Genomic DNA, 27,162 nt, shown 5'->3' on the forward strand with positions numbered 1-27,162 from the left:
TAACCCAGTGCGCATGCTCCAAATTACGCCGCAAAGACTTATTGGTTTCGACGTGAACGTAAATTACGCCCAGCCCCATTCACGGAGGACTTACGCAAACGACATAAAAATTTTAAAATTCGACGCGGTTCCGACGTCTATACTTAACATTGGCTGCGCCATCTTTTTGGTGGAATATCTTTAGGCCTGAAAACACCTTACGTAAACGGCGTATCTTTACTGCGACGGGCAAATCAGCGTACACGCCCCTAGCGACCGGCCTAAATAGACAGCTAAGATACGACGGCGCCCGCGGCCGTATCTTAGCTAGATTTAAGTGTATCTCAATTTGAGAATACACTTAAATTTGCGACGGCGCAGATTCGGAGTTATGACTGCGTATCTACTGATACGCCGGCGTAACTCTCTCTGAATCTGGCTATTAGAAGAGAAATGGAAGGAAAAGGTAAGTGAACCAACAACGCACTAGTTAAAGGAACTTATTTAGAAAATAAAAAACAAACCTTTACAACCCCTTTAAAGCTGAAGGTTTTTTTCTGTACAAGCTTTGAATAAAATGATGTGATTAAAAAAATAATATATATATATATTTTTTTTTTTGCAGGTGTATCAGAATCTTCTGTTTCCATTACTCCTCCTGTTTACAACCCTTTAAATACTACCCCTTCTACTTCCAACACTCCAACCACTACTTCCAGCATTTTTACCATTGCTGCTCCTACTTCTGACCCTCAAACCACTACTACAACCACTACTACACCTACTTTTGACCTTTTTACCACGACTCCCCCTACTTCCGATCCTCCAACCACTACTTCTTCTTTCAGTTTTTTTACTACAACCACTACTTCTCCTACTTCCAACTTTTTTACCAGAGTTCCTCCTACTTTTGACCTTTTCACCACAACTCCTCCTACTTCCGACCCTCCAACCACTACTTCTCCCTCTTTCAGTTTTTTTACCACAACCACTACTTCTCCTACTTCCAACTTTTTTACCACAGTTCCTCCTACTTTTGATGGCCTTTTTACCACGTCTCCCCCTACTCCCGACCCTCCAACCACTACTTCTACTTCCAGCTCTTTTACCACAACAGACCTTTCTACCAATACTTCTCCGGATTTCAACTCTGATACCACTACTAGTCAGCTGACTTCCAGTACTCCTACCACTACCATGCTAGATGTTATTACTTCCATTTCTAATGTACCTAGCACTATTTTACAATCTCCTATATTTACTACCCCTAGTTTTACTACTGTAAATGTTCCTACCACAAGTTCCATCCCATCCGTTGTTCCTACAACCACATCTTCCCCACCCGATATTTTGACCTCTATTTTTACCACTACCACCAGTTCTCCTATTACTGCAACTACTTACGAGAATTTTACAGGTGAGTACCAATTGATATCAGTACTTGAGGCTCTCTCTATCTATTTATAATGACTCCTCTTCCGTTTTTTTCTTCTGAACTCATGTTGTTGTGTATTCATTTAAAGTTAAAGAATATTGAAACCCAAGAACAAAAATTAAATGTATTTCAGATTGCCTGAATTTTACTTTTACTTTGTGATCCGGCCAGGAACACCTACACTTCTTGTTCTAGAGTGACAATATTTACCAGCTGTACTGTATCTGTGGAGAAGCAGTGTTTTCACCCTAGGACAGAAAGTGTGTTAGACAGAGATGGACGGGCCATTGGGACTACAGGGAGTTTCCCGGTGGGCCGATGGCTCAGTGGGCCGGCTTCAGTGACAGTGGACCGCCTCCCTCCTCCGCTCCTCTGTCTCTCCCTTCCCGCACAGCACAGCTCACCTCCTCTCCCTCCCCGCAGTGCTCACCTGGGGGAGAACAGAACTGATTCTTTGCCCCGGGTGAAATAATGTTTAGCTTCCCCACTGGTACTTCCTATAAGAGTACCAGTACCAGCCGTTCTACTCTAATAAAGTAGAATGGCTAGTGAAGGGGGAGAGGAGGCTTGGGTGGCCGGGGGGGGGGGGGGGTGCGGGAGTTGTCCGGCCGCCATGGGACAGACCTGTCAAAGTGGGCCAGTCTGGATGAAGTCCAGGGCCAAATTTTTTCCCAGTCCAGCCCTGGTCTTAGAACTCTAGAGCACCGCCCTCCTCTTCTTTATAACATAGGGGTGATGTGTTCTGTAGTATGTAGATTCCATACAGTAATAAGACCCATTTATAGGAGGGTGCTGTGTTGAAATGGCTGATTGTGCCACCAAGTCCAATCCAGACACGTGGGTTTTGTTTTTATTACTACTATGTGCTTGTTTCATGTGCTTTTAATATTACCGATGGTGCCCACACACGATCGGTTTGGACCAATGAAAACGGTCCATCAGACCGTTCTCATCTGTTTAACCGATCGTGTGTACACGGCCTAACCCTAGCCCTTAACCCTAACTATAACATTTAGCCCTAAACATAGCCCTTAATGCTAACCCTACCATTTAACCCTAGACCCTAACTCTAACCCTAACCCTTGCCCCTAACCCTAACCGTAACATTTAACCATAACACTAACAAATACCACTAACCCTAACTCTAACCCTAGCCCTTAACCCTAACTATAACATTTAGTCCTAACCATAGCCCTTAATGCTAACCCTACCATTTAACCCTAACTCTAACACTAACCCTAACATTCAACCCTAACAATTACCACTAATCCTAAGCCTAACATTTAACCCTTGCCCTTAACTCTGTAACATTTAACCCTAAGGCCCGGTACACACGAGCAAACATGTACGATGAAACCGGTCCGTCGGACCGTTTTCACCGTACATGCCTGCCAGAGGGCTTCTGTACGATGGTTGTACTAACCATCGGACATGTACGGTAGGTCTGTACTGACGACCGTACATGTCCGAGCGGGCAGGATTCCAGCGGAAGGTTTTAAAACACGTCCAGGAATATTTGCCCGCTGGGAAAAGGCCCGGCGGGCAAATGTTTGCTGGAATTCGGCCCGCTCGCGCCTACACACGACCGAACATGTATGCTGAAACTGGCCCGCGGACCAGTTTCAGCATACATGTTTGGTCGTGTGTACGGGGCCTTACAATTGCCACTAGCCCTTAACCCTAACCCTAACATGTGACTTTGGACACATAAAGGTCCTGCACTACTTTGATGTGACTTTGATGCCACTTGAGTGCCAGAGAGTGTAAAGTCACATCAAAATTGCAATCCACGAACAGAGCTTTAATGCTTTCCTATTAGCCAAAAAAACAATGCGCCAGAAAACTCATCAACCGCAACCTGCATAGATGTGAACCTAGCCCAAATCTCCTCCCATTGCGTTTTTGTGTCCTAAAATAAACTTTTTTAACTGAAAATTACACTAAAGTTCACTATTTACCAATCCAATTTTACACAGATCTGATTTCAGTCCGTTCACTTTGCTAATGTTTTTTTTTTTTTTCTTTGATTCATTAAATGCGCTTGAATTGTCCATCATGAATCAATAATAATAACTGATATGTATTCTCTAGGATCTTCATCAACATCCCTTCCCATCGTGGTCAGCGGTACCGACCAGCTGGTCATCTCATGGACACCAGCACCGGGAAACGTTGACTATTATATTGTTTTTCTTGGAAATGTATCTCAACGAGTAAATTCTCCCACAGCGACTTTCTCAGCATTGCTACCAGGGACGGGATACAACGTCACTGTACAGGCGGTTAGTGGGAACCTCACCAGAACAATCGCCATCAAGATGGTGGCCACATGTGAGTTTATACCTTGTTTTATTGCAATTATGCCAACCATACATTGACAATATTGGAGTTTTCTGTCATCTTTCTACCCTGGCAAAGCGGGGCCTATCGTAGGTACATTATATTGTCAAAAGTATTGGGACGTCTGCCTTTACACGCACATGAACTTTAATGGCATCCCAGTCTTAGTCCGTAGGGTTCAATATTGAGTGTTGCACGAAAATTGTGTACCGTTAGTATGCAAGACAAGATCCAGGCACATGCCCTTAAGACAAAAATCTGACGATTGGTTAGCCAACAATTGGATCGTGTGTACGAGGCTTTAGGCTCCGCTCCAGTCACACTTGTGCGACTTGTCATGCAACTTTGGACATCAAAGTTGCATGACAAGTTGTTCCCCATGTTTTCCAATGATACTCATCCATATATGTGTGACTTAAAGTTACAGCAACTTCAATGTCGTTCAAGCACTACTTTGGTTGGACTTTCATGCAACTTGAGGGCCATAGACTTCAATGTTAACCCTCAAAATTTGCATGAAAGTCATACCTGAATGTTATACAATGCAATTTTGTGTGCAACAGTTGTACATTATCACTGGTCATAGCCAAAGTCGTATCCAAGTGGCACCCATCCAAATTGTTGCGTCAAATTTGTATCAAAGTTGCAGGAGAATGCTCGTAATCCAAAGTACTATGGGCCAGATTCACAGTACAAGTACGCCGGCGTATCTACTGATACACTGGCGTACTTTCAAATTTGCCGCGTCGTATCTTTAGTTTGAATCCTCAAACCAAGATACGGCGGCTTTTGGCTTCGATCCGAAGGCGTACGGCTTCGTACGCCTTCGGATCGTAGGTGCAATACTTTGGCGCCCGCTGGGTGGAGTTTGCGTTGTTTTCCGCATCGGGTATGCTAATTAGCTTTTTCCGGCGATCCACGAAGGTACGCGCGGCCGTCGCATTCTCTTAGGTCGTCGCTAGTCGGCTTTTCCCGGCGTATAGTTAAAGCTGCTATTTTGTGGCGTATAGATAGACCTGCCATGTTAAAGTATGGCCGTTGTTCCCGCGTCGAATTTGGAATTTTTATTTTTTTTGCGTAAGTCGTCCGTGAATAGGAAAGGACGTAACCCACGTCTACAATTCCAAAAATGACGTCGGTGCGACGTCATTTCGCGCAAAGCACGGCGGGAAATTTCAAAACGGAGCATGCGCAGTACGTTCGGTGCGGGAACGCGCCTAATTTAAATGATCCACGCCCCCTACCCGGATCATTTGAATTAGGCGGGCTTGTGCCGGTGGGTTTTACGCTACGCCGCCACAACTTTACAGGCAAGTGCTTTGTGAATCAAGCACTTGCCCGTAAAACTTGCGGCGGCGTAACGTAAATGCGATACGTTACGCCGCCGCAGATGTACCTGAATCTGGCCCTATTTTTTTTTTATTATTTTTTTTTTATTAAAGAGCCCAGAGGTCCCCAGGGGCCCCGGATGGCAACCCCCGCCCCTTTTTTTTTATAAAAAAAAAATATTTTATTTTTTTTATATTTTTTTATTTTTATTTTTTTATTAAAGGGCCTGGAAGTCCCCAGGGCCCCGGATGGCTACTCCTGCCCTTTTTTTTATAATTTTTTATATTTCCCCGGGGCAACCCCCCAATTTGTGGCACCCCCCCCCCGCTTCTCAATTTATGGCCCACCGCTTCTCAATTAGTGGCGGCACCCACACACTTCTTAATTCGCGGCAGCCCCCCCCCCCCGCTTATCAATTGAGGTGGTAGCACCCCCCTCTGGTTCTCTGCTCCAGGGGGCCCATACCTGGAGCTGTGTAAGGGGCCCCATAATTCCTGATGGCGGTTCTCATATTGCGAAACGTTCGTTAACCACGTTACTCGCAATCCGAGGTTCCACTGTACTATGTAATTGGTTTTACAGCTTATACTCCATTTTTATTTTTTAATTACAACATTTTTCATTTTACTTTTTTTAGGTGTACAGATTTGATCCCTTTTTATTTTTCTCTTTTACAGATCCTACCCCACCGGGAAATATAAGCCATCGGTTTAATGGAACAGACACAGTCACCCTTGTCTGGGATAACCCAGTGAATATGAGCAATGCAAAAAAGTCCTTCAATATTACCGTGGCTAGGAATGGTCTGTACAGATCCGGGTCTTCAATATATACATCGGAGGCAACGAATGTCACTGTCAGTGGCCTGTCACCTGGGAACTATAACTTCACCATTGTTACGGTGGGTGCCCTCCAATACACAAGTACTCCCAAGACTGTTACTCTACAACTACCCAATACTCCCTCCCCTGATGATAACCATGTAGGTGAGTAGAAGTGACATTATTTTTAGTATATTTGTATTGTTGATAAAACTATCCAATTTTAATGGATGGCTTAGTTACTAAAAGAAAATATATAGTAAGGGTGGAACCCACCGGGCCAACATCCAATTATTCTATAATAGGGTTGAAAGGAGTAAAAACGCTCCAAAAAAATTGCGGGCATAACATGAGGCAATAAATGATAAAAATGTATCTTTAATGCAAAATGTTTAAAAAACATACAATAGATAAGCAGGACTGGTGCAAGGATTTTTGACACCCTAGGCGAAATCTCATTTTGCCGCCACCCCGACTCCATCCCCTTTCCCCTTCACATGTAAACCCCACATTTTTAATGAAGCATCCATCAAATGCAGCCCACCAGTGCCCATCAAATGTAGCCTCACCAGTGCCCATCAAATGCAGCTTCACCATTGCCCATCAAATATAGCCTCACCAGCACCCATAAATGCAGCCTCACCAGCGCCCATAAATGCAGCCTCACCAGCGCCCATAAATGTAGCCTCACCAGCGCCCATAAATGCAGCCTCACCAGTGCCCATAAATGCAGCCTCATCAGCGCCCATAAATGCAGCCTCAGCAGCGCCCATCAAATGCAGCTTCACCAGCGCCCATAAAAGCAGCCTCACCAGCGCCCATCAAATGCAGCCTCACCAGCGCCCATCAAATGCAGCTTCACCAGTGCCTATGAAATGTAGCCTCACAAACACCCATTAAATGCAGCCTACCAGCGCCCATCAATGCAGCCTCACCAACACCCATCAAATGCAGCCTAACAATGTTTGCTTGCTTCCATTCAATTCGGGAGTCGGGACACAGACACAGTCCTGCGCCGCCGCTGCGCCTCTGACACTATATGCGAATAGAACGGTGGCTGTCTGCTGATGCTGAGACTTAGTTGCTTGCTGCAGAGAGAAGAGAGTAGGAATACCAGTGGCCGGGCGCCCTAGGCAGGAGGGCACCCTAAGTGGCTGCCTAGTTTGCATGGTGGTAACACCAGCCCTGTAGACAAGCTAGCATGGAGGAGACTAGACAACTAGACAATTTTCCGAATTCAGTCAAATTCAATTCAATTTGACTGAATTTGGAAAATTAGAATTGGCATTTAAAAACAAATAAACAAAACAAATGTAATGAATTTAACTAAACAAAATTATTTAAATACCGAATCAAAATATAATGGAACTAAACAGATTTGTTTTGTTCTGCACATGTCTATTGGTTTCCCAGCATGCTTTGCATCTTCTCCTCAATGTCCACTACAGAGGACTCCATATCCCATGGTACCGCGCTGCCCGCCAGCAGTAATTCCTGTACTGACTCCTGAAATGGATGGTTCAGAATAATAAGAGTAGCCCAGAAATCATTGAAATATCATGGAAATGGATTGAAATTAATACAGGACATGATTTTACATTTTGACCATAGATACGCTTTAACCCGAGGTTTTTCAAAAAAAAGATTATTATTTCTAACAAAATGTAAAAATTACATTGATGTACATAAAGGGCCAGATCCACAAAGAAATTATGCCGTCGTATCTATTGATACGCTGCGTAATTTCAAAGTTCCCGCGTCGTATCTTTGTTTTGTATCCACAAGATACGACGGAATGAGGTATCGATCCGACAGGCGTACGTCTTAGTACGCCGTCGGATCGTAGGTGTATATTTACGCTGGCCGCTAGGTGGCGTTTCCATCGAAGTCCGCGTCGAGTATGCAAATTAGCTAGATACGGCAATCCACGAAGGTACATCTGGGCGGCGCATTTTTTTACGTCGTTTTCGTTTGGCTTTTTCCGGCGTATAGTTAAAGCTGCTATATGGTGGCGTACTCAAAGTATGGCCGTCGTTCCCGCATCAAAATTTTAATTTTTTACGTCGTTTGCGTAAGTCGTTCGCGAATAGAGATTTGCGTAGAATGATGTCATCGTCGTAAGGCTTGTTCCGGTTTAATTTCGAGCATGCGCACTGGGATACCCCCACGGACGGCGCATGCGCCGTTAAAAAAAAACGTTGTTTACGTCGGGTCACAACGTATTTACATAAAACACGCCCCCATCACATCAATTTGAATTGCGCGCCCTTACACCGCCAAAGATACACTACGCCGCCGTAACTTGCGGCGCGTATTCTTTGAGGATTCGGAAAAAAAAGTAAGTTACGGCGGCGTAGTGTATCTTAGATACGCTACAACCGACGGAAATATGCATCTATGTACGTGGATCTGTCCCAAAATGTTTTTTTTTTTAGATTTAACATATTAAAGTGGAAAGCATAATATGACATAAAATACGGTTCAACTTAATTTCTTTCCTCAGGTGTCATTGTTGGGGCCGTGGTTGGAAGTGTCGGGGGTGTTATTGTCATCGGCCTTTTGGGATTTTTAATTTGGAAGATTGTAAGGTAATACTAAAACAAATATATTTCCCTTTAATAAAGTATAAATAAGTAATATAATGGGGCAATTCTCACCATTGTACTGCAGTAACATGGGATGTGATACCATTTATTTTGTATGCTACCCTAAAACATGTGCATTGCAGCAAAACACAGTAATGCACTACTGTGCCGCTGTGTCTCAAAAAAACATTTTTTTTTTGGTGCTTTATAATAAATTGTCAGCCTGTTAAAATGCAACAATATAATATAAAAATGTAATAAAATATAATATAATATCGTTTTTATTATATGCATTTCATTAAAGGAACTCTAATTAATATATATCAATAATATAATAAAATACTATAACAAAATGATAAAATCACATATATTTTATTATAAAACATAATGGGGCAGATTCACGTACCTCGGCGCATATCTCCGCCGGGCGCAGCGTATCTAAGATACACTACGCCGCCGTAACTTATTATATTTTTTCGAATCCTCAAATAATCTGTGCCGTAAGTTACAGCGGCGTAGTGTATCTTTGGCGGCGCAAGGGCGCGCAATTCAAATCAATGTGATGGGGGCGTGTTTTATGTAAATACGTCGTGACCCGACGTAAACAACGTTTTTTTTGAACGGCGCATGCGCCGTCCGTGGGGGTATCCCAGTTCGCATGCTCGAAATTAAACCGGAACAAGCTAATGCTTACGACGGTGACGTCATTCTACGCAAATCCCTATTTGCGAACGACTTACGCAAACAACGTAAAAAAATTCAAATTTCGACGCGGGGACGACAGACATACTTAACATTAAGTACGCCACCATATAGCAGCTTTAACTATACGCCGGAAAAAGCCGAACGCAAACGACGTAAAAAAATGCGCCGCCCGGACGTACTTTCGTGGATCGCCGTATCTAGCTAATTTGCATACTCGATGCGGAATTCGACTGAAACGCCACCTAGCGGCCAGCGGAAATATACATCTACGATCCGACGGCGTACTAAGACGTACGCCAGTCGGATCTAGCCCAGCTTCAGGCGTATCTTGTTTTGTGGATACAAAACAAAGATACGCCGGCGTAACTGCTTCGTGGATCTGGCCCGTAATATATTATAATATAGTTTTTATTATTTGCATTTCATTAAAGGAACTCTAATTAATACATATCAATAATATAATAAAATACTATAACAAAATGATAAAATCACATATATTTTATTATAAAGCAGAATGATGTCAATGAAAGGCCTCTGATGTATTGGCAGCCTGTTGAAATGCAACAATATAATATAAAAATGTAATATATTATAATATAGTTTTTATTATTTGTATTTCGTTAAAGGAAATCTAATTAATATATATCAATAATATAATAAAATACTATAACAAAATTATAAAATCACATATATTTTATTATAAAGCATAATGATGTCAATTAAAGGCCTCTGATAAATTGGCAGCCTGTTGAAATGCAACAATATAATATAAAAATGTAATATATTATAATATACTTTTTATTATTTATATTTCGTTAAAGGAAGTCTAATTAATATATATATATATATATATATATATATATATATATATATATATATATCAATAATATAATAAAATACTATAACAAAATGATAAAATCACATATATTTTATTACAAAGCATAATGATGTCAATGAAAGGCCTCTGATAAATTGGCAACCTGTTGAACTGCAACAATATAATATAAAAATTGAATATATTATAATATACTTTTTATTATTTGTATTTCGTTAAAGGAAATCTAATTAATATATATCAAAAATATAATAAAATACTATAACAAAATGATAAAATCACATATATTTTATTATAAAACAAAATAATGTCAATGAAAGGCACCAGAATGTGAAAGCATGCATGGAATCTTAAAGACGAATTTCATATTTAATGTATGTATTTCATTTAATTTAATATATTAAATTAATATATATTAATAATCCAAGCTTGGATAAACAACCTGAGAGCCTCCAAATATTTAAAGACTAGTGTGATATGATACACCAAGATAACGAATATCATAAATTCCCTTCTTCTTCTTCTCATACCTAACAATTTGAGTATTTGATACCCACGTCCAGCTTACAGTCTGATCCCACTTGGGGTAGGCAGTAGTAGGTTATCAAAATTCAGGTAGTGTACATTACCAGTATAACTTCTTATTATTTATTTCTTAATATAATATATATATATTTAATTTTATTTCTTCATAAAGTTAAAAAGAATAATAATATAAGAAAATAAAATAACAAAATTATAAAATCACATATATTTTAATATATAACATAAGGATGTCAATGAAAGGCACTAGAATGTGAAGGCGTGAATGGAATCTTAAAGCTAAATGTCATATTTAATACTTGGTTTTCCCCCCGGGATTCCCAGCGGACTTTTTTCCTGTCGGGAATACCGATCGTGTGTACGGGGCATTAGAATGGCCCAGTCACAGTCCAGACCTAAATCCAATTGAGAATCTGTGGCAAGACTTGAAAATTGCTGATCACAGACGCTCTCCATCCAATCTGACAGAGCTTGAGATATTTTACAAAGAAGAAGAATGGGCAGAAATGTCCCTCTCTAGATGTGCAAAGCTGGTAGAGACACCCCCAAAAAGACTCGCAGCTGTAATTGCAGAGAAAGGGGGTTCTACAAAGTATTGACTCCGGGGGGCGCCATACAAATGTACCCCCCACACTTTTCACATATTTATTTGTAAAAAAAAAATTGAAATCCATTTATCATTTTCCTTCCACTTCACAATTATGTGCCACTCTGTGTTGGTCTATTGTGATGGAGTTGATATTATTAATTTGTGTCTATGTTATCTTTCTCCTAACCACTCAAATATCGCTTTCCTTTCTTTTATTCTTTTATTTCTTTTGTTTCCTGTTGCGATGTGTGTATGTACTGTATATAAATATATATATGTGTGTGTGTGTATATTCACTTGAAAGACATTAATGTTATTTTCCTTGAATGAAAGTCATGACTGAGTTAATCTCTTCCCAGAGGATGACGAGAAACAGATGTTTTTTTTAACTACTACTCTTAACCAACCCCCTCCTCTCTGCCCCTCCCATCGACCAAAGGGAAAATGCCCCCCCCATGAGCTGAGCTGTGTTTGCCTCGTGGCAAGGAAGAGATGTAATGAGAGAACACCATATGTGGATGAGCCAATCAGATGCACCCATATGTGATGATGCTTGCTTATGTCACTTTGGCTATAAAAGCTGTGATTTGAATAAAATCTTTCCTTTTCTGTTGGAGTTGATGATGGAGACTGAAGCAGTGTGATATTTCTTCTGCATGCATGTACTTAGATCAACATGAATTTGGCTCAGCGGCAGAATAGAACGCGTATCCTGGAATTGAGCCAGGGAAAATCTATTACACTATTACATAAAATGCCAATAAAATGCATTTATGTTTTTGTTTGTAACATGATAAAATGTGGAACATTTCAAGGGGTGTGAATACCTTTTAAAGGCACTATGGGCCGGATTCTCGTAGAGCCGCGCATCTTTCTGCCGGCGTAGCGCATCTCATATGCGCTATGCCGACGTAACATAGAGAGGCAAGAACAGTATTCACAAAGCACTCGCTCCCTACATTGCGCCAACGTAACGTAAATGATGGTCCAAACGAACGGCGCTTGCGCGCGCATGCTCAGAATCACGTCAAAGATACTCCCTAAGATACGATGGCTCAATGCCTACGACGTGAACGTAACCTACGCCCAGCCCCATTCACGTACTACTACGTAAACGACGTAAAATACGACGGCTGTTCCGTCGTCCATACCTTTGCAAGGGATGCGCCTCCTATAGGTGGAATAACTTTACGCCGGACGTACGCCTTACGTAAACGGCGTATATTACTGCAACGGGCGCAAGTACGTTCGTGAATCGGCGTATCTCGGTCATTTACATATTCAATGCGTAATTCAATGCAAGCGCCCCTTGCGGCCAGTGTAAATATGCGTCCAAGATACAACGGCGTATGGAACTTACGTCGGTCGGACGAAGCCACATTTCAGGCGTATCTTGCATTAAGAATTAGGCGCATAGATACAACGGCGCACATTGACACTTGCGCGGCATATCTGTAGATACGTCGGCGTAAGTGTTACCTGAATCCGGGCCTATATATTCTAAAACTACCAAACCAAGGTCTGTAAGGGCCTCAATATAAGTCAACCTGAACCTCTAAAAAGTACCATTAAAGAACCAGTATTACAAAAAATAAAAAAATAAAATCATTTTTCAGATGTTTTGAGCTTAATGAAAGCAATATCCATATAAATGTAAATGTTTTACCATATTATCCTTTAAATTCTGATCCCATGAAAAAATGTAACTTTCCAATTTGATATGATTTATAGCCAATATACATATCATATCATTGCTTACTGTTTGTGTTTTTTATATCAATTGCAGGAAAAGAGAATGGTCTCTGGATAAAAGGCAGTAAGTGCGTCCATTTACCGAATCATAAAATTTGTATGAATTTTTACCTTTATATCATATCTCCAAATTTATCTTTCCTAGGAGGCATACTGCTAAGGCTGAACAATTTGCAGAAATGTTTAAAATGAAAGAAAGGGACACCCAAGGCTTCGGCACGGAGTTTTCAGTATGTATTATAACCTTCTGTTACAGTTTAAAGCTGGACTCCAGACAGACAGCTAAATACAGATTCACACAGCTCTGCCAAACAGCATAGCCCCTAGACATGTGCAATTCGTTTAGTGACAAATAATTTTTTTAATTAATTTTGACAAATTAGTTACGGTAATTCCGAAATGTCAGAATTTCCAAATTTTTCAATTTCCGAATTTTCGAACTTTCAAATTTCCAAATTCCGAATTTTCTAATTTCCGAATTTCCAAATTCAGAATTTTATCATTTCAGAAAAAGCTAAAAAACGATTGAAACGAAAACAAACAGTTTTCGGCAGTGCACATATCTAATAGCTCCATCTTGCATGGTAAAAGTCTGGATTTCTCTCTGTCGCAGTTAAAGCTAAACTCCAGCTTTTGATACACTCTACATAGTTCATTTGGGCCATCTTGGCCACTATGTCGCTATGTCGAAGATAGGCAGCATGGGCGTAGCATAAGGGGCTGCAGGGGTCACAATTGCAACCCCCGCCCCTAGCTCCAGGGGGCTGGGGACAAGCTGTGAGCCATTTCCTAAATGGAGTGGTCACAGGGTGAGAACAGCTCAGGGGCCAGGTCAACCTTTGCATCAGGGCCCACAAGCTTCAAGCTACGCCTCTGATGGTGCACCAATGCTAAGCCCCCCCCCCCCCACAGAAGGCTCTGTCTCCATAGACACGATGGTAACAGCGTACCTGTTCAGCTTGTCTGTTTTAATCATGGGCATGACCAGTCCCTGAGCTTCTTAACGGCCTTTGGCACTCAGTGCTTGAGTATTGGGAAAAACAATTTTGTATCTTGGCTCACTAAAAATTATGTAATTATTTCTTATTTAGGCTTTGCAGTGCGTTGGAGCTCTACAGTCCCGATCTATATCTACACATCCAAAAAATGCCACCAAGAACCATCCAGAGGCTGTTTTTCCATGTGAGTAAAAATGTACAAGTCATTACATTTAACCAACTGACTGCCTTTTGGTTCAAGTGTTGGGTGCTCCAAATTAAAAAAGTCGTACCAATAGTCACCTTCCTAAATGACATCACTGTGATGCAAAGCGTTGTCCATATGTCATCTTAATATGGCAGGGTAAGGAAGTGCAATGATTGGATTTAAAAACAATGGGCCAGATTCACAAAAGAGATACGACGGCGTATCTCCTGATACGCCGTCAGATCTCTGTGATCCGCTTGTCCTAACTATGCGGCTGATTCATAGAATCAGTTACGCATAGATAGCCCTAAGATCCGACAGGTGTAATTGACTTACACCGTCGGATCTTAGGATGCAATTTTAGGCCGGCCGCTAGGTGGCGAGGCCATTGCGGTCGGCGTAGAATATGCAAATGACTAGTTACGGCGATTCACGAACGTCCGCAATGCCCGTCGATCTAAATTTACGTCGTTTCCGTAGCGATACGCGTCGTAAAGTTAGGGCTGCCTCCTAGGTGTTCTAAGCAATGTTAAGTATGGCCTTCGTTCCCGCGTCGAAATTTAAAAAATCACGTCGTTTGCGTAAGTCGTCCGTGAATGGCGCTGGACGCCATTTACGTTAACGTCTAAACAAATGACGTCCGTGCGACGTCATTTAGCGCAATGCACGTCGGGTAATTTTCCCGACGGAGCATGCGCAGTCCGTTCGGCGTGGGAACGCGCCTAATTTAAATGGTGCACGCCCCATTTGAATTAGGCGGGCTTGCGCCGAGTGGATTTACGTTACACCGCCGCAAGTTTACAGGTAAGAGCTTTGTGAATCAGGCACTTACGCTGTAAACTTGCGGCGGTGTAACGTAAATCAGATACGTTACGCCGCCGTGGAGCAACGTAATTCTCTCTGAATCTGGCCCCATAATACTTTTCTGCTGGACTTTTTTTTTTGGGATTAAGTGCAAGTACTAACCTAATACCCCCCCTCCCAACCAACCAACCACCCACCTAGTCACCCTTGTCTTCAACCCCTACCCGCCCACCAGCCTTGTGTCTCCACCACTACCCACCTCCAAGCAACACCCACATTTAAAGAAGAGATTCCAAGAAGCAACCATAAATCCCCCCACCAGCAACAATAAATCCCATGGCAGCAGCAATTAATCCCTGGGGCAGCACAGTGGTGCAGTGAGTAGCACTTTCGCCTAGCAGCAAAAGGTTCGCTGGTTCGAATCCCAACCACGACACCATCTGCCTGGAGTTTGCATGTTCTCCCTGTGTCTATGTGGGTTTCCTCCGGGTACTCCGGTTTCCTCCCACACTCCAAAGACATGCTGGTAGGTAAATTGGATCTCATCCAAATTGGCCCAGTATATATGTATATATGTGTGTATGACTGTGTATCCCTAGTGTGTCATGATCCTACGGGGTAAAAATGACCGCACCAACCAAGCAGATACTGGCTGGAAAAAGCACCCAGAGGCGATTCAGTTCGCATGCGTTGCGCTATACAAGTCATTCATTCATTCATTCAATGACAATAAATCCCCCCCAGCAGTAGCAGTAAATCCTCTGGGAGTAACAATAAATCCCTCCACCAGCGGCAGGCAAGAAATCCCTGGCAACGACAATTAATCCTCCCATCAGCAATGACAAATCCCCAACCAGGGCCAATCCGCCCTAAAGGCTCACTATGCAAGCCGCTTAGGGCCCCACAAAGCTGAAGAGGGCCCCCCAAATTACTAGAGGCCTGACCTGGTGAGAAGTCATTTTCGGCCCCTCACCCCGCTTCTCAACTCGCTGGCTGCATGGGAGAAGAGGTAAGAAGTCAGCACCCCCCGCTTCTCACTTTAATGTAAGATGTCATTTCTGACAGCAGAACACCCCCTCCCCCTGCTTCTCAACTTTAATCTTTAACCACTTAAGGACCGCCTCCTGCAGATATACGTCAGCAGAATGGCACGGCTGGGCACAAGCACGTACCTGTACGTACTCTTTAAGTGCCCAGCCGCGGGCGCGCGCCCGCGACCTGGTCCGAAGCTCCGCGGCCGTGGGACTCGCGGACCCGATCTCCGCCGGAGTCCTGCGATCGGTCCCCGGAGATGAAGAACGGGGAGAGCTGTGTGTGTGTGTAAACACAGCTTCCCCGTTCTTCACAGTGGCAGCTTCATTGATCGTGTGTTCCCTAATATAGGGAAACACGATCAATGACGTCACACGTCCAGCCCCGCCCCCCTACAGTTAGAAAAACATATGAGGTCACACTTAACCCCTACAGCGCCCCCTTAGTGGTTAACTCCCAAACTACAATTGTCATTTTCCCAGTAATCGGTGCATTTTTATAGCATTTTTTTGCTGTGAAAATAACAATGGTCCCAAAAATGTGTCAAAATTGTCCGATGTGTCCGCCATAATGTCGCAGTCATGAAAAAAATCGCTGATCGCCGCCATTAGTAGTAAAAAAATAATAATGAATAATAATGCAATAAAACTATCCCCTATTTTGTAAACGCTATAAATTTTGCGCAAACCAATCGATAAACGCTTATTGCGATTTTTTTTTACCAAAAATAGGTAGAAGAATACGTATCGGCCTAAACTGAGGAAAAAAAACTTTTTTTAATATCTTTTTGGGGGATATTTATTATAGCAAAAAGTAAAAAAAATTGAATTTTTTTCAAAATTGTCGCTCTATTTTTGTTTATAGCGCAAAAAATAAAAACCGCACAGGTGATCAAATACCACCAAAAGAAAGCTATTTGTGGGAAAAAAAGGACGCCAATTTTGTTTGGGAGCCACGTCGCACGACCGAGCAATTGTCAGTAAAAGTGCCGAATCGCAAAACCTGGCCGGGTCCTTTAGCTGCATTTTGGTCCGGGTCTTAAGTGGTTAAATGACGTTTTTGAAAAACAACGTTTTTTTCATGCCGAAAAATTATCGCGTGTACGCGGCATAAGATGCACTTTATACATATGATATTATTAACAAAACTTAGTTTTAACTAGTTGGTTATTTACTATAAGAAATGTACATTCAGTTTAGAATCTTATTATTTTATATATATTCCAGATGATAATTCGCTTGTCAAACTGTCAAAAGATGGAAATTCTTCCAATGGTTACATCAACGCTAGTTATATTCCTGTAAGTAACCTAAATTCCCTACATAGCAATATCATAACTGGATCATTCTAACATTAATATTACAACTGAAATGTCATTGAAGCTCAACTACCGTATTTATCGCGGTATAACGCGCTCCCCTAAAGTGGCCCTGAATCCTGTGGAAAAAAAAAAATTTTGTACTTACAGTTTTGGTGTCTTGCGCGGCGTCCATCGGCGGCCTCGTCTGGTCCGGCGTCCGTCTGCGGCTTCGGGTGTCCTCTTCGTCGGGTCCGGGGTCCGTCTGCGGGCTTCGGGTGTCCTCTTCGTCGGGTCCGGCGTCCTTCTGCGGCTTCGGGTGTCCTCTTCGTCGGGTCCGGGGTCCGTCTGCGGGCTTCGGGTGTCCTCTTCGTCGGGTCCCGCGTCCTTCTGCGGCGTCCTCGCGTCCTCCCCGCTCGTTTCCCGCGCCGAGTTTGAATACTGCGCCGACATATACAGAGCGCAGTACACTCGTGTATTGTCGGGCAGGCTCGGCAACTCTCGCGCTCACGTCCTGTACGTCCAGGACGTGAGCGCGGAAGGAGCCGAGACTGGCCGACTATACGCGAGTGTACTGCGCTCGGTATATGTCGGCGCAGTATTCAAAACTCGGCGCGGGAAAGCGGGTATCGGCGTATACCGCGCACCCACGATTTTGCCCTGATTTTCAGGGCAAAAAAGTGCGCGGTATACGCCGATAAATACGGTATTTTGTTTGTAGCTTTGGACAAATTGGCGAAGGGTTGGAATCTCTGCCAACCCTTTATAACTATCTGAATATTTGTGCGGGGGTCTTCCTCAATGTTTGTCTATTACACAGTCATCATGCAGAACATGGCTTGATAGGAAATCTCTCCAAAGCAGACATGGCAAGTAAAACACTTTTGCTAGTCTATTATGGAAGACTTCATCTGGAAAATGAAGTTTAGTTTTGGGAAACAATATTTAGTATCTCACAAAAGTGAGTACACCCCTAACATTTCTGTAAATATTTTCTTCTATCTTTTCATGTGACAACACTGAAGAAATTACACTTTGCTACAATGTAAAGTAGTGAGTGTACAGCTTGTATAACAGCAGTGGCGGTGCGTCTGATAAAGATGAGACCCCTGACACAATTCTCAGGGTGAACCCCATTCTGCCGTTGACCCAAATCATAATAGTAAAACATGCACATCAGAGGGAAAAACAGTCTACATCAGGGGTCTCAAAGTACCGGCCCGCGGGCCATTTACAGCCCGCGGACCGGTAATAAATGGCCCGCAGGCAGGGTGGGTGCCGCGGAAGTGTAGATCGAGGTGCATGAAGAGTAGCGCAGGAAGCGTCTGTCAGAGGTTCACTTGTCTCTCATGTCACGCTGCTACTCCCCGGCGGCCCCTCCTCTCTTCTCGTCCATCCCTATTTGCTTGTGACATCATCTGGGATGGACGAGAAGAGAGGGGGGGGGGCCGCCGGGGAGTCGCAGCATGAAATTAGACAAGTGAACTTATGACAGACGCTTCCTGCACTGCTCTGCATCTGAAGAAAACAACAAGTAAACGCTGACCTTGTGCCCTGATGTGCTCTCATGTGCCCTGATGTGCTCTCATGTGCCCTGATGTGCTCTGATTGTGCCCCATGTACCCTCATGTGCCCTGATGTGCCATGTGCCCCATGTACCCTGTTGTGCCATGTGCCCCATGTACCCTGATGTGCCTCATGTACCCTGATGTGCCTCGTGTACCCTGATGTGCTGGGCTCTGTACATCAGGGTACCTGTGCCCTGTACCCTGATGTGTCATGTGCCCTGTACTGATGTGCTGTGCCTGATGTGCTCTCATGTGCCCTGATTGTGCCCTGATATGCCCCATGTGCCCTGATTGTGGCCCATGTACCCTGATGTGTGCCATGTACCCTGATTTGATGGGCTTTGTACCCTGATGTGCTGTTTCATGTGCCCTGCACCCTGATGTGCCATGTGCCCTGTCCTGATGTGATGTGCCCTGATGTGGCCTGTTGTGCTGTACCCTGATGTGCCATGTGCCTTGTCCTGATAAGGCTGGGAGAGCAGCGCGGGCTTCAGGAACAGCCCAGGATTGGGTGACCCCTGGCAAATCGTCATTTGACCCCGAGGGGGTCCCGACCCCCAGGTTGCGAACCACTGTCCTAGAGGTTCACGTTCAGATATTAATGTGATAAAAAAAAGTATGACATTCAGAGGTACCCATGTTTTACCACAAATACTGTAATACTGTAATACAAATAGGTTGTTAGCTGAGCTATAATTGTATTCTATTGTTCTGTTTCAGGGACAGAAATTTAAGAAGGAGTTCATTGCTGCGCAGAGTCCTTTACGGGAAACAGTCAACGACTTCTGGAAAATGATTTGGGAGCAGAATGTGACCACCGTCATCATGTTCTCTAGCTGTGAAGAAGATGCACCGGTACTGTATTCAAGTTCATCCAGTTTTACTCAAGAGTTCTTTTACTAAGGGATTTTGGAAGGAGTAAAGTCCACACACAAAATTCAGTGTGCACATGTCTACTCGTCTCCTCCTCCCATGCTCGTCTCCAGGATTTCTCCAGAGCCTCTCCCATCCTCTGGAACTCACTACCTCAACCTGTCCGACTATCCCCTACTCTTGCTACGCCTTCAAGCGGTCCCTGAAAACTCATCTCTTCTGGGAAGCCTATCACGTCTCCAACAAATATTTTACCACTTCCATCAGCTGAGCTCATTCCCCACAGTTACAACCTTCTGTACCACCTGCCCCACCCTATTGGATTGTAAGCTCTTCTGAGCAGGGCCCTCTTAATCCTCTTGTATTTTATTCTATTATAACTGTATTGTCTCCCTTCTATATTGCGTAAACTGTTGGCGCTATATAAATCCTGTATAATAATAGTAATAATAATAGATATTTCAATATGTTTGGTGAATTCACTTTTGTTCTCCATTTTAGGCATCTAGTGAAGTGTATTGGCCTTCGACAGAATCCAGACTTTTTGGCAATGTGCTGGTAACTTATGTTAAAGAAAGGCCCTCCCTTGACGGGATTGTCAGAGAATTCACGCTTACGCATGTGAGTGGATGACCTCTGTTATACGAGATAGACTCATTACATGCACAGCAACATAGTGATTTGTTATAATTGTGATGATTTTGGCTTACGGCTCATGAAAACCCCAAATCCACAATCTCAGAAAATTAGAATATTGTAAAAAGGTGCCATGTTCTCGGCTCAAAGTGTCCCACTCTAATCAGCTAATTAAGCCATCACTCCTGCAAAGGGTTCCTGAGCCTTTAAATGGTCTCTCAGTCTGGTTCAGTAGGAATCACAATCATGGGAAAGACTGTTGACCTGACAATTGTGCAGAAACCCAGGGCAGCCATCACAAATTTTGGGGCCCCTTACAAAGCTTTGGGCAGGGCCCCCTGGAGCAGAGAACTGGGGGGGGGGTGCTGATGGGAAAAAAACGAGTGTAATCTCTTCTCTCCTGACGCAAGATAGTAAGCAGAAGGGGGGCCACCCTGGCCCCTGGGGACCATCGGGCCCCTTTCACACTTGTGCGACTTTAGAGTCGCGCGATTTTACCAGACCCTTATCCGAGCACCAGCCCAGCCGTTCAGGAAAGGGGGTGGGGACGAGCGAGCTTTTACTAGCGGCGGCCAGCCCGGTCTTCCTCGTCGCCTTCTTCCCTCTTCTTTTCTTCCGATGTTGACTCAACGCTCCCTCCTGCTGTAATGCCGGGTGTGCGGTGCGCAACGATGACCTCTTATGACGTCACAATCCCAGAAGGGGGCAGGGTAATGATGTCGTCACCACCCAGAGCATGCTGGGACTGTGACGTCATAAGAGGCCTATATAAATCGTTGTGCACCGGGGGCTCCCAGATTCTGATAAGCCCCCACCCGCAGACCCAGACAACCAACAGCCAGGGTTGTCGGGAAGGGGTCCTTGTCCTCATCAACATGGGGGCAAGGTGCTTTGGGGTGGGGGGTGCAGGGCTCGCTCGTCCCTACCCCCTTTCCTGACCAGCCGGGTTGGTGCTCAGATAAGGGGAGGGGGACCTGCCAGGCCGCTGGGGACCATCGGGCCTCTTACAGGTGTAATGTCTGTACCCCCCTGATGGCAGCCCTGCAGAAACCCATCATTGACACCCTCCATAAAGAGGGAAAGTCCCGAAAGGTAATTGCAAAAGAAGTTGGATGTTCCCAAAGTGCTGTATCAAAGCACATTAATAGAAAGTTATGTGGAAGGGAAAAGTGTGGAAGAAAAAGGTGCACAAGCAGCAAAGATGAGCGCAGCCTGGAGAGAATTGTCAGGAAAAGGCCATTCAAAAGTGTTGGGGACTTTCAAAAGGAGTGGACTGAGGCTGGAGCCACACAGACAGGTCCTGAACATGGGCTTCAAATGTCGTATTCCTCTTGTCAAGCCACTCCTGAACAGCAAACAACATCAGAAGTGACGGGGGGGGGGTTAGGGGTTGCGACCTGAATGGGATGTGGCATATGGTTTTATAATATGCAATATATCAAATTTTTGTTTAAGGTTCAGCACAAAGTGGGATTAGACTTCATGGGATTAGGATCTAATTAACTGTTAACCCAACACTGGACACAAAATTTACAAAGAACTTTTTTTTTTCTAACACAGGTGAAGAAAAAAGGCAGTTTTCAGGTGAAGCAGTTCCAGTACACCTCCTGGCCGGTGAATAGTGACTTGTGTGAACAAGAACTCCTTATAAACTTTGTGACTCACGTGGTGCAGCATAGAGAGCAACAGCCTAATAAATACCCCACCTTGGTGCACTGCAGGTATGAATATCTGAAAGACTATCAGCTGGATTCAGGTATGTCGGCGTAATTTTGAGGCGGCGTAGCGTATCGCATATACGCTATGCCGCCGTAAGTCAGAGAGGCAAGTGCTGTATTCACAAAGCACTTGCCTCCTAAGTTACGGCGGCGTAGCGTAAATGGGCCGGCGTAAGCGCCCCTAATTCAAATGATGAACAGGGGGGCGTGTTTTATGTTAATGACTAGTGACCCGACATGATTGACGTTTTTAACGAACGGCACATGCGCTGTTCGTGGACATATCCCAGTGTGCATTGCTCCAAAGTACGCCACAAGGACGTATTGATTTCGACGTGAACGTAAATTACGTCCAGCCCCATTCACGGACGACTTACGCAAACGACCTAAAATTTTCAAATTTCGACGCGGGAACAACGGCCATACTTAACATTGGCTAGGCCAGCTATTTGTTCGACTAACTTTACGCCGGAAAAAGCCTTACGTAAACAACGTAAAAAAATGCGCCGGGCGCACGTACGTTTCTGAATTGGCGTATCTAGCACATTTGCATATTCTACGCCAAACTCAACGGAAGCGCCACCTAGCGGCCAGCGTAAATATGCACCCTAAGATACGACGGCGTAGGAGACTTACTCCGCTCGTATCTTATCCAGAATACGCTTAAATACGACGGCGTAGATTCAGAGTTACGACGGCGTATCTACTGATACGCCGGCATAACTGTCTCTGAATCTAGCTAAATGTATTTTCTTTTCAAAAGTATTCCATACTAAAACAGCATGTCAATTTTAATGTAGAATAATTAAAGTATAATTAAATTTAATAATTCAATTAAAAAAATATTTAATAATTAAACTAAAATATATATTTAATAATTAAATTAAAAAATATTTAATAATTAAATTATAAAAATATTTAATAATTAAATTAAAGTGAGGGATAGGTAGGACGGGGATTATAACAGTGCTTACAAATGATAATGGAAACTATATATATATATATATATATATATATATATATATATATATATATATATAAAAGAGTTCAAGTTTAATGGAGAAAAGTGTCAGAAACCATGAATCAGACCGAGACATAAGTACAGTTTAACCTCTTGGCGCCCACGCTATAGACAAAAGACGTCTACAGAGCGGCGCCTTCCTGCCAGGTGGATGTCCATGGACGTCCTCCTGTTAACTTCCGCGATGCGCGCCACGCGGGTGCCAATGCGCGCGCCTGGCAGCCGCGATGTCCGCCACGTACCCGCAGTCGGCAGTCACAGAGCCAGGGATGTGGATCTCTGTGTGTAAACAGTGAATAGAACATGGATTGGATCTTTGAATGAGGCATATGAAAAACACATGCCACCATCCCTGATAATGGAAAAAGAGAAGGGTTTGGGACTTTAAATGAGATGCGTTTAAATGCAAGCAGTAAGTATAAATAAATAAGGTTGTATGCGTAATAACCAGGCTTAAACTTACCAACCAAACAGCAGGCCAAATTCAACTGTCTAACTTTGTATGTTAAAAGCAGAGGATTGGTTGCACACATTTGCAAATATATGGTTAAGCTACAGGCCTCGCCAAGGCTCTCTGCATTCCTGTAGTCCTAACTAAACTTTTATAGGGTCCTCAATGGAGGCATACAAGTACTAATGAGTAGATGGAGGGCAGGTGACTAGGGGTGTGTGTCACCGCCTCCATCTAGGATTGGTATAGTAGTAAAGAGCACTGGATAAAAACGCATAAAGGTATACGTATAAAGGTATCAAAAACGCATCTCCATCCCTGATAATATGAATAGAACATGGATTGGGTCACCTGCCCTCCATCTACTCATTAGTACCTGTGTGTAAACAGTGGGCTGGAAATGAGCTTAAAGCGGGGGTTCACCCTTAGAGGGCACTTTTCCCCCTTAGATTCCTGCTCGTTATTACTAGGGGAATCGGCTATTTATTTAAAAATAGGTGCAGTACTTACCCGTTTACGAGACGCATCCTCTCTGTCGCTTCCGGGTATGGGCTTCGGGAATGGGCGTTCCTTCTTGATTGACAGGTTTCCGAGAGGCTTCCGACGGTCGCATCCATCGCGTCACGATTTTCCGAAAGAAGCCGAACGTCGGTGCGCAGGCGCAGTATAGAGCCGCACCGACGTTCGGCTTCTTTCGGCTACGAGTGAGGCGATGGATGCGACCGTCGGAAGCCTCTCGGAAGACTGTCAATCAAGAAGGAACGCCCGCTCCCGAAGACCATACCCGGAAGCGACGGAAGAAGATGCAGCTCGAAAACGGGTAAGTACTGCACCTATTTTAATACAAATAGCCGATTCCCCTAGACCGAACGAGCAGGAATCTAGGGGAAGAAAAAAAATTTTTTTAGAAATGGGTGAACTCCCGCTTTAAGTAGGAAGCCTGCCCCCTGCCAATTCCAGTTGGGGATTGGTCAGGGCTTCTTACATGAGCTCCCTGTCACTCCAATTCCCAGCCCTGCCCCTCTTCCAGAACATTCTCCCTGGAAGCAGGGGAGGCGCCCAAGAACTGAAGGACAGGTGGTCACACCCACTGCTACACTAACCACTCCTTCCCCCCCCCCCCCAGATCAAAACAAGCAGGCCTAGCATGCAGCATAGGCCTGCCTAAATTTAACTGCCTGACAGCTATCACAAAAAAAACCTTACCTAGCACCTACCTATGGTAGAGGGCGCTCCAGTTATGTAGGGAGATATAGGGAGGGGCAGAGGAGCTTGGCCAGCACATGCAGTTCAATATGAGATGCAAGGAGGGAGGGGGCTGTGCTGGAGAATTGACTCTCTTGGAGAATCTTGTTTTCTAGCTTGTTTGAAACCACATTACAAGTGAATAGAAAATAAGTTATGGAAAGGTAAAACACTGCAAGAGAGCATTTAAACAATGTGACTTTTCTGTGCTTTTACCTGCAATTTTTAAGGTTGGTGACAGGGTCTCTTTGAATCTAGGCGTTCACTGTCCAGTTTTACAATTTCATTTCTTTTCATAGAACTGGAGGCAGCCGATGCGGAATTTTCATCGCTCTCAGTCGCATTGTTACTCAGTTAGAGATGGATAATTCTGTAGATGTGTACAATACAGTTAATGACTTATTGCTGTGTCGGCCGTCCATGATACAGACTAAGGTAAGTGGTGTTTACTGCGTATTGTCCATCTCTCAATATAAGACCTCCTAAACTAAGGCCGCGTACGCACGATCGGTCCATCCGATGAGAATGGTCTGATGGACCGTTTTCATCGGTCCAAACCGATCGTGTGTGGGCAACCTCGGTTAGTTAACCTTCGGTCAAAAAAATAGGAACTTGCTTTAACCACTTAAGACCCGGACCTTTAGGCAGCTAAAGGACCCGGCCAGTTTTTGCGATTCGGCACTGCGTCGCTTTAACTGACAATTGCGCGGTCGCGCGACGTGGCTCCCAAACAAAATTGACGTCCTTTTTCCCCCACAAATAGAGCTTTCTTTTGGTGGTATTTGATCACCTCTGCGTTTTTTATTTTTTGCGCTATAAACAAAAAAAGAGCGACAATTGAAAAAAATATATATATATTTTTTACTTGTTGCTATAATAAATATCCCAATTTTTTTTTTTTAAAACAATTTTTTTTCTCAGTTAAGGCCGATACGCATTTTTCGACGTATTTTTGTAAAAAAAAATCGCAATAAGCGACTTGTTTGTGCAAAAGTTATAGCGCCTACAAAATAGGGGACAGAATTATGATTTTTTTTTTATTATTTTTTTTTTTTTACTATTAATGGCGGCGATCTGCGATTTTTATTGAGACTGCGATATTGCGACGGACGTATCGGACACTTTTGACACAAATTTGGCTCCATTCACATTTATACAGCGATCAGTGCTATAAAAATGCAGTAATTACTGTATAAATGTGACTGGCAGTGAAGGGGTTAACACTAGGGGGTGAGGAAGGGGATAAATGTATTCCCTGGGTGTGTTCTAACTGTGTGGGGGGAGGGGGGTGACTGGGGGAGGTGACCGATGCTGTGTCCCTATGTACAAGGGACACAGATCGGTCTCCTCTCCTCTGACAGCACGTGGAGCTCTGTGTTTACACACAGAGCTCCACGTCCCTGCTGTCTTACCGACGATCGCGTGTACCCGGCGGACATCGCGGCCGCCAGGTACACGCATCGGGTCCCCAGCTATGCGCTGGGACAGTGTTTACCCGCTGCGCGCCCCCCAGTGGCGCGCGCGGGTAATGCTTTTAAATGACGTCCAAAGACGTCCAGTTGGCACCTGAGAGCCGCGCTGTTGACGTCTTTTGTCAATAGCGTGGGTCTCAAGTGGTTAATTGAAAATATATTAAAAAAATATATATATTTTTTTTATAGGGGGTTATAAAATTTTTTTTTTTTTTTAAAGGGGGTTGCCTCCGGGCCCCTTACAGGTGTACTGCCTGTACCCCCCTGATGGCGGCCCTGCCCTAGGCTTATACTCGAGTCAATACGCTTTCCCAGTTTTTTGTGGTAAAATTAGGTGCCTCGGCTTATACTCGAGTATATACGGTACTTTAAATTGTATTGAGGTGGTGCATACAGCAATTACAATGTACAAAGTGCAGTATCCTATACCAAGGCATCCAATGTCACATCTAATGGTGTAGAGCTGTCTGAACAATGAGATGTGAATGGCTTCTATGTGTTACCGAATTTGGAAAACAATTTTTTTCCTTTATTAAATAATCCCACGCGTTCTCTGTCTCTATTCAGGAGGAGTATTTATTCCTGCACTGCTGTACACTGGATATCATCAGAGCGAGAGACCAGAGACACAGCGACACGGGATACGCCGAACCAGGTGCAAATAACATCTATCATAACGAATCAGATGATCATAAATATGAAACGGTTCTCAAACGTTACAACTCCAGAGCCAGTGATAATGAAACTTTATACGATTCTCCGATTGACGTCTGACTTGGTATCCCAATTGGGAAAAGAAGGAGTCACCGGTGTGGCAAATGAAAGGCAAAAACTTGACAGCCGCAAGGACCCGTTATGATATAATAATATATTTATTACGTTTGTTTCCCTTTCTAATTGTTGCTGGTTGGATGAAAATGCATTTTGCATGAGGTTTTTAGCACTTT

At 43.7% G+C, this 27,162-nt stretch overlaps 1 protein-coding gene across 1 annotated transcript; it reads left to right on the forward strand.

Annotated features, from left to right (window-relative positions):
- Positions 1–596: 596 nt before the first annotated feature.
- Positions 597–27,162, forward strand: LOC120917423 (receptor-type tyrosine-protein phosphatase beta-like). The gene is made up of 13 exons (XM_040328701.1): positions 597–1,396; positions 3,506–3,745; positions 5,761–6,069; positions 8,408–8,492; positions 12,948–12,977; positions 13,059–13,143; positions 14,005–14,095; positions 17,161–17,234; positions 19,520–19,654; positions 20,174–20,293; positions 21,869–22,029; positions 25,043–25,178; positions 26,783–27,162. Exons 1-13 carry the CDS (start codon positions 1,177–1,179, stop codon positions 26,987–26,989), a joined length of 1,893 nt encoding a protein of 630 aa, XP_040184635.1. The 5' UTR covers positions 597–1,176; the 3' UTR covers positions 26,990–27,162.

Source organism: Rana temporaria, chromosome 11 (genome assembly GCF_905171775.1).
Source record: "Rana temporaria chromosome 11, aRanTem1.1, whole genome shotgun sequence".
In the NCBI taxonomy this organism is placed as follows: Eukaryota; Metazoa; Chordata; class Amphibia; order Anura; family Ranidae; genus Rana; species Rana temporaria.

What these genes read in the sequence shown, in the direction of transcription:
- LOC120917423 (XM_040328701.1), top strand. Translation starts at nt 1,177, where the DNA reads ATGCTAGATGTTATTACTTCCATTTCTAATGTACCTAGCACTATTTTA. An exon ending in TGGTCTCTGGATAAAAGGCA is followed by an intron (nt 12,978 to 13,058) that starts GTAAGTGCGTCC and finishes TATCTTTCCTAG; the next exon opens with GAGGCATACTGCTAAGGCTG. An exon ending in GCTTCGGCACGGAGTTTTCA is followed by an intron (nt 13,144 to 14,004) that starts GTATGTATTATA and finishes TTTCTTATTTAG; the next exon opens with GCTTTGCAGTGCGTTGGAGC.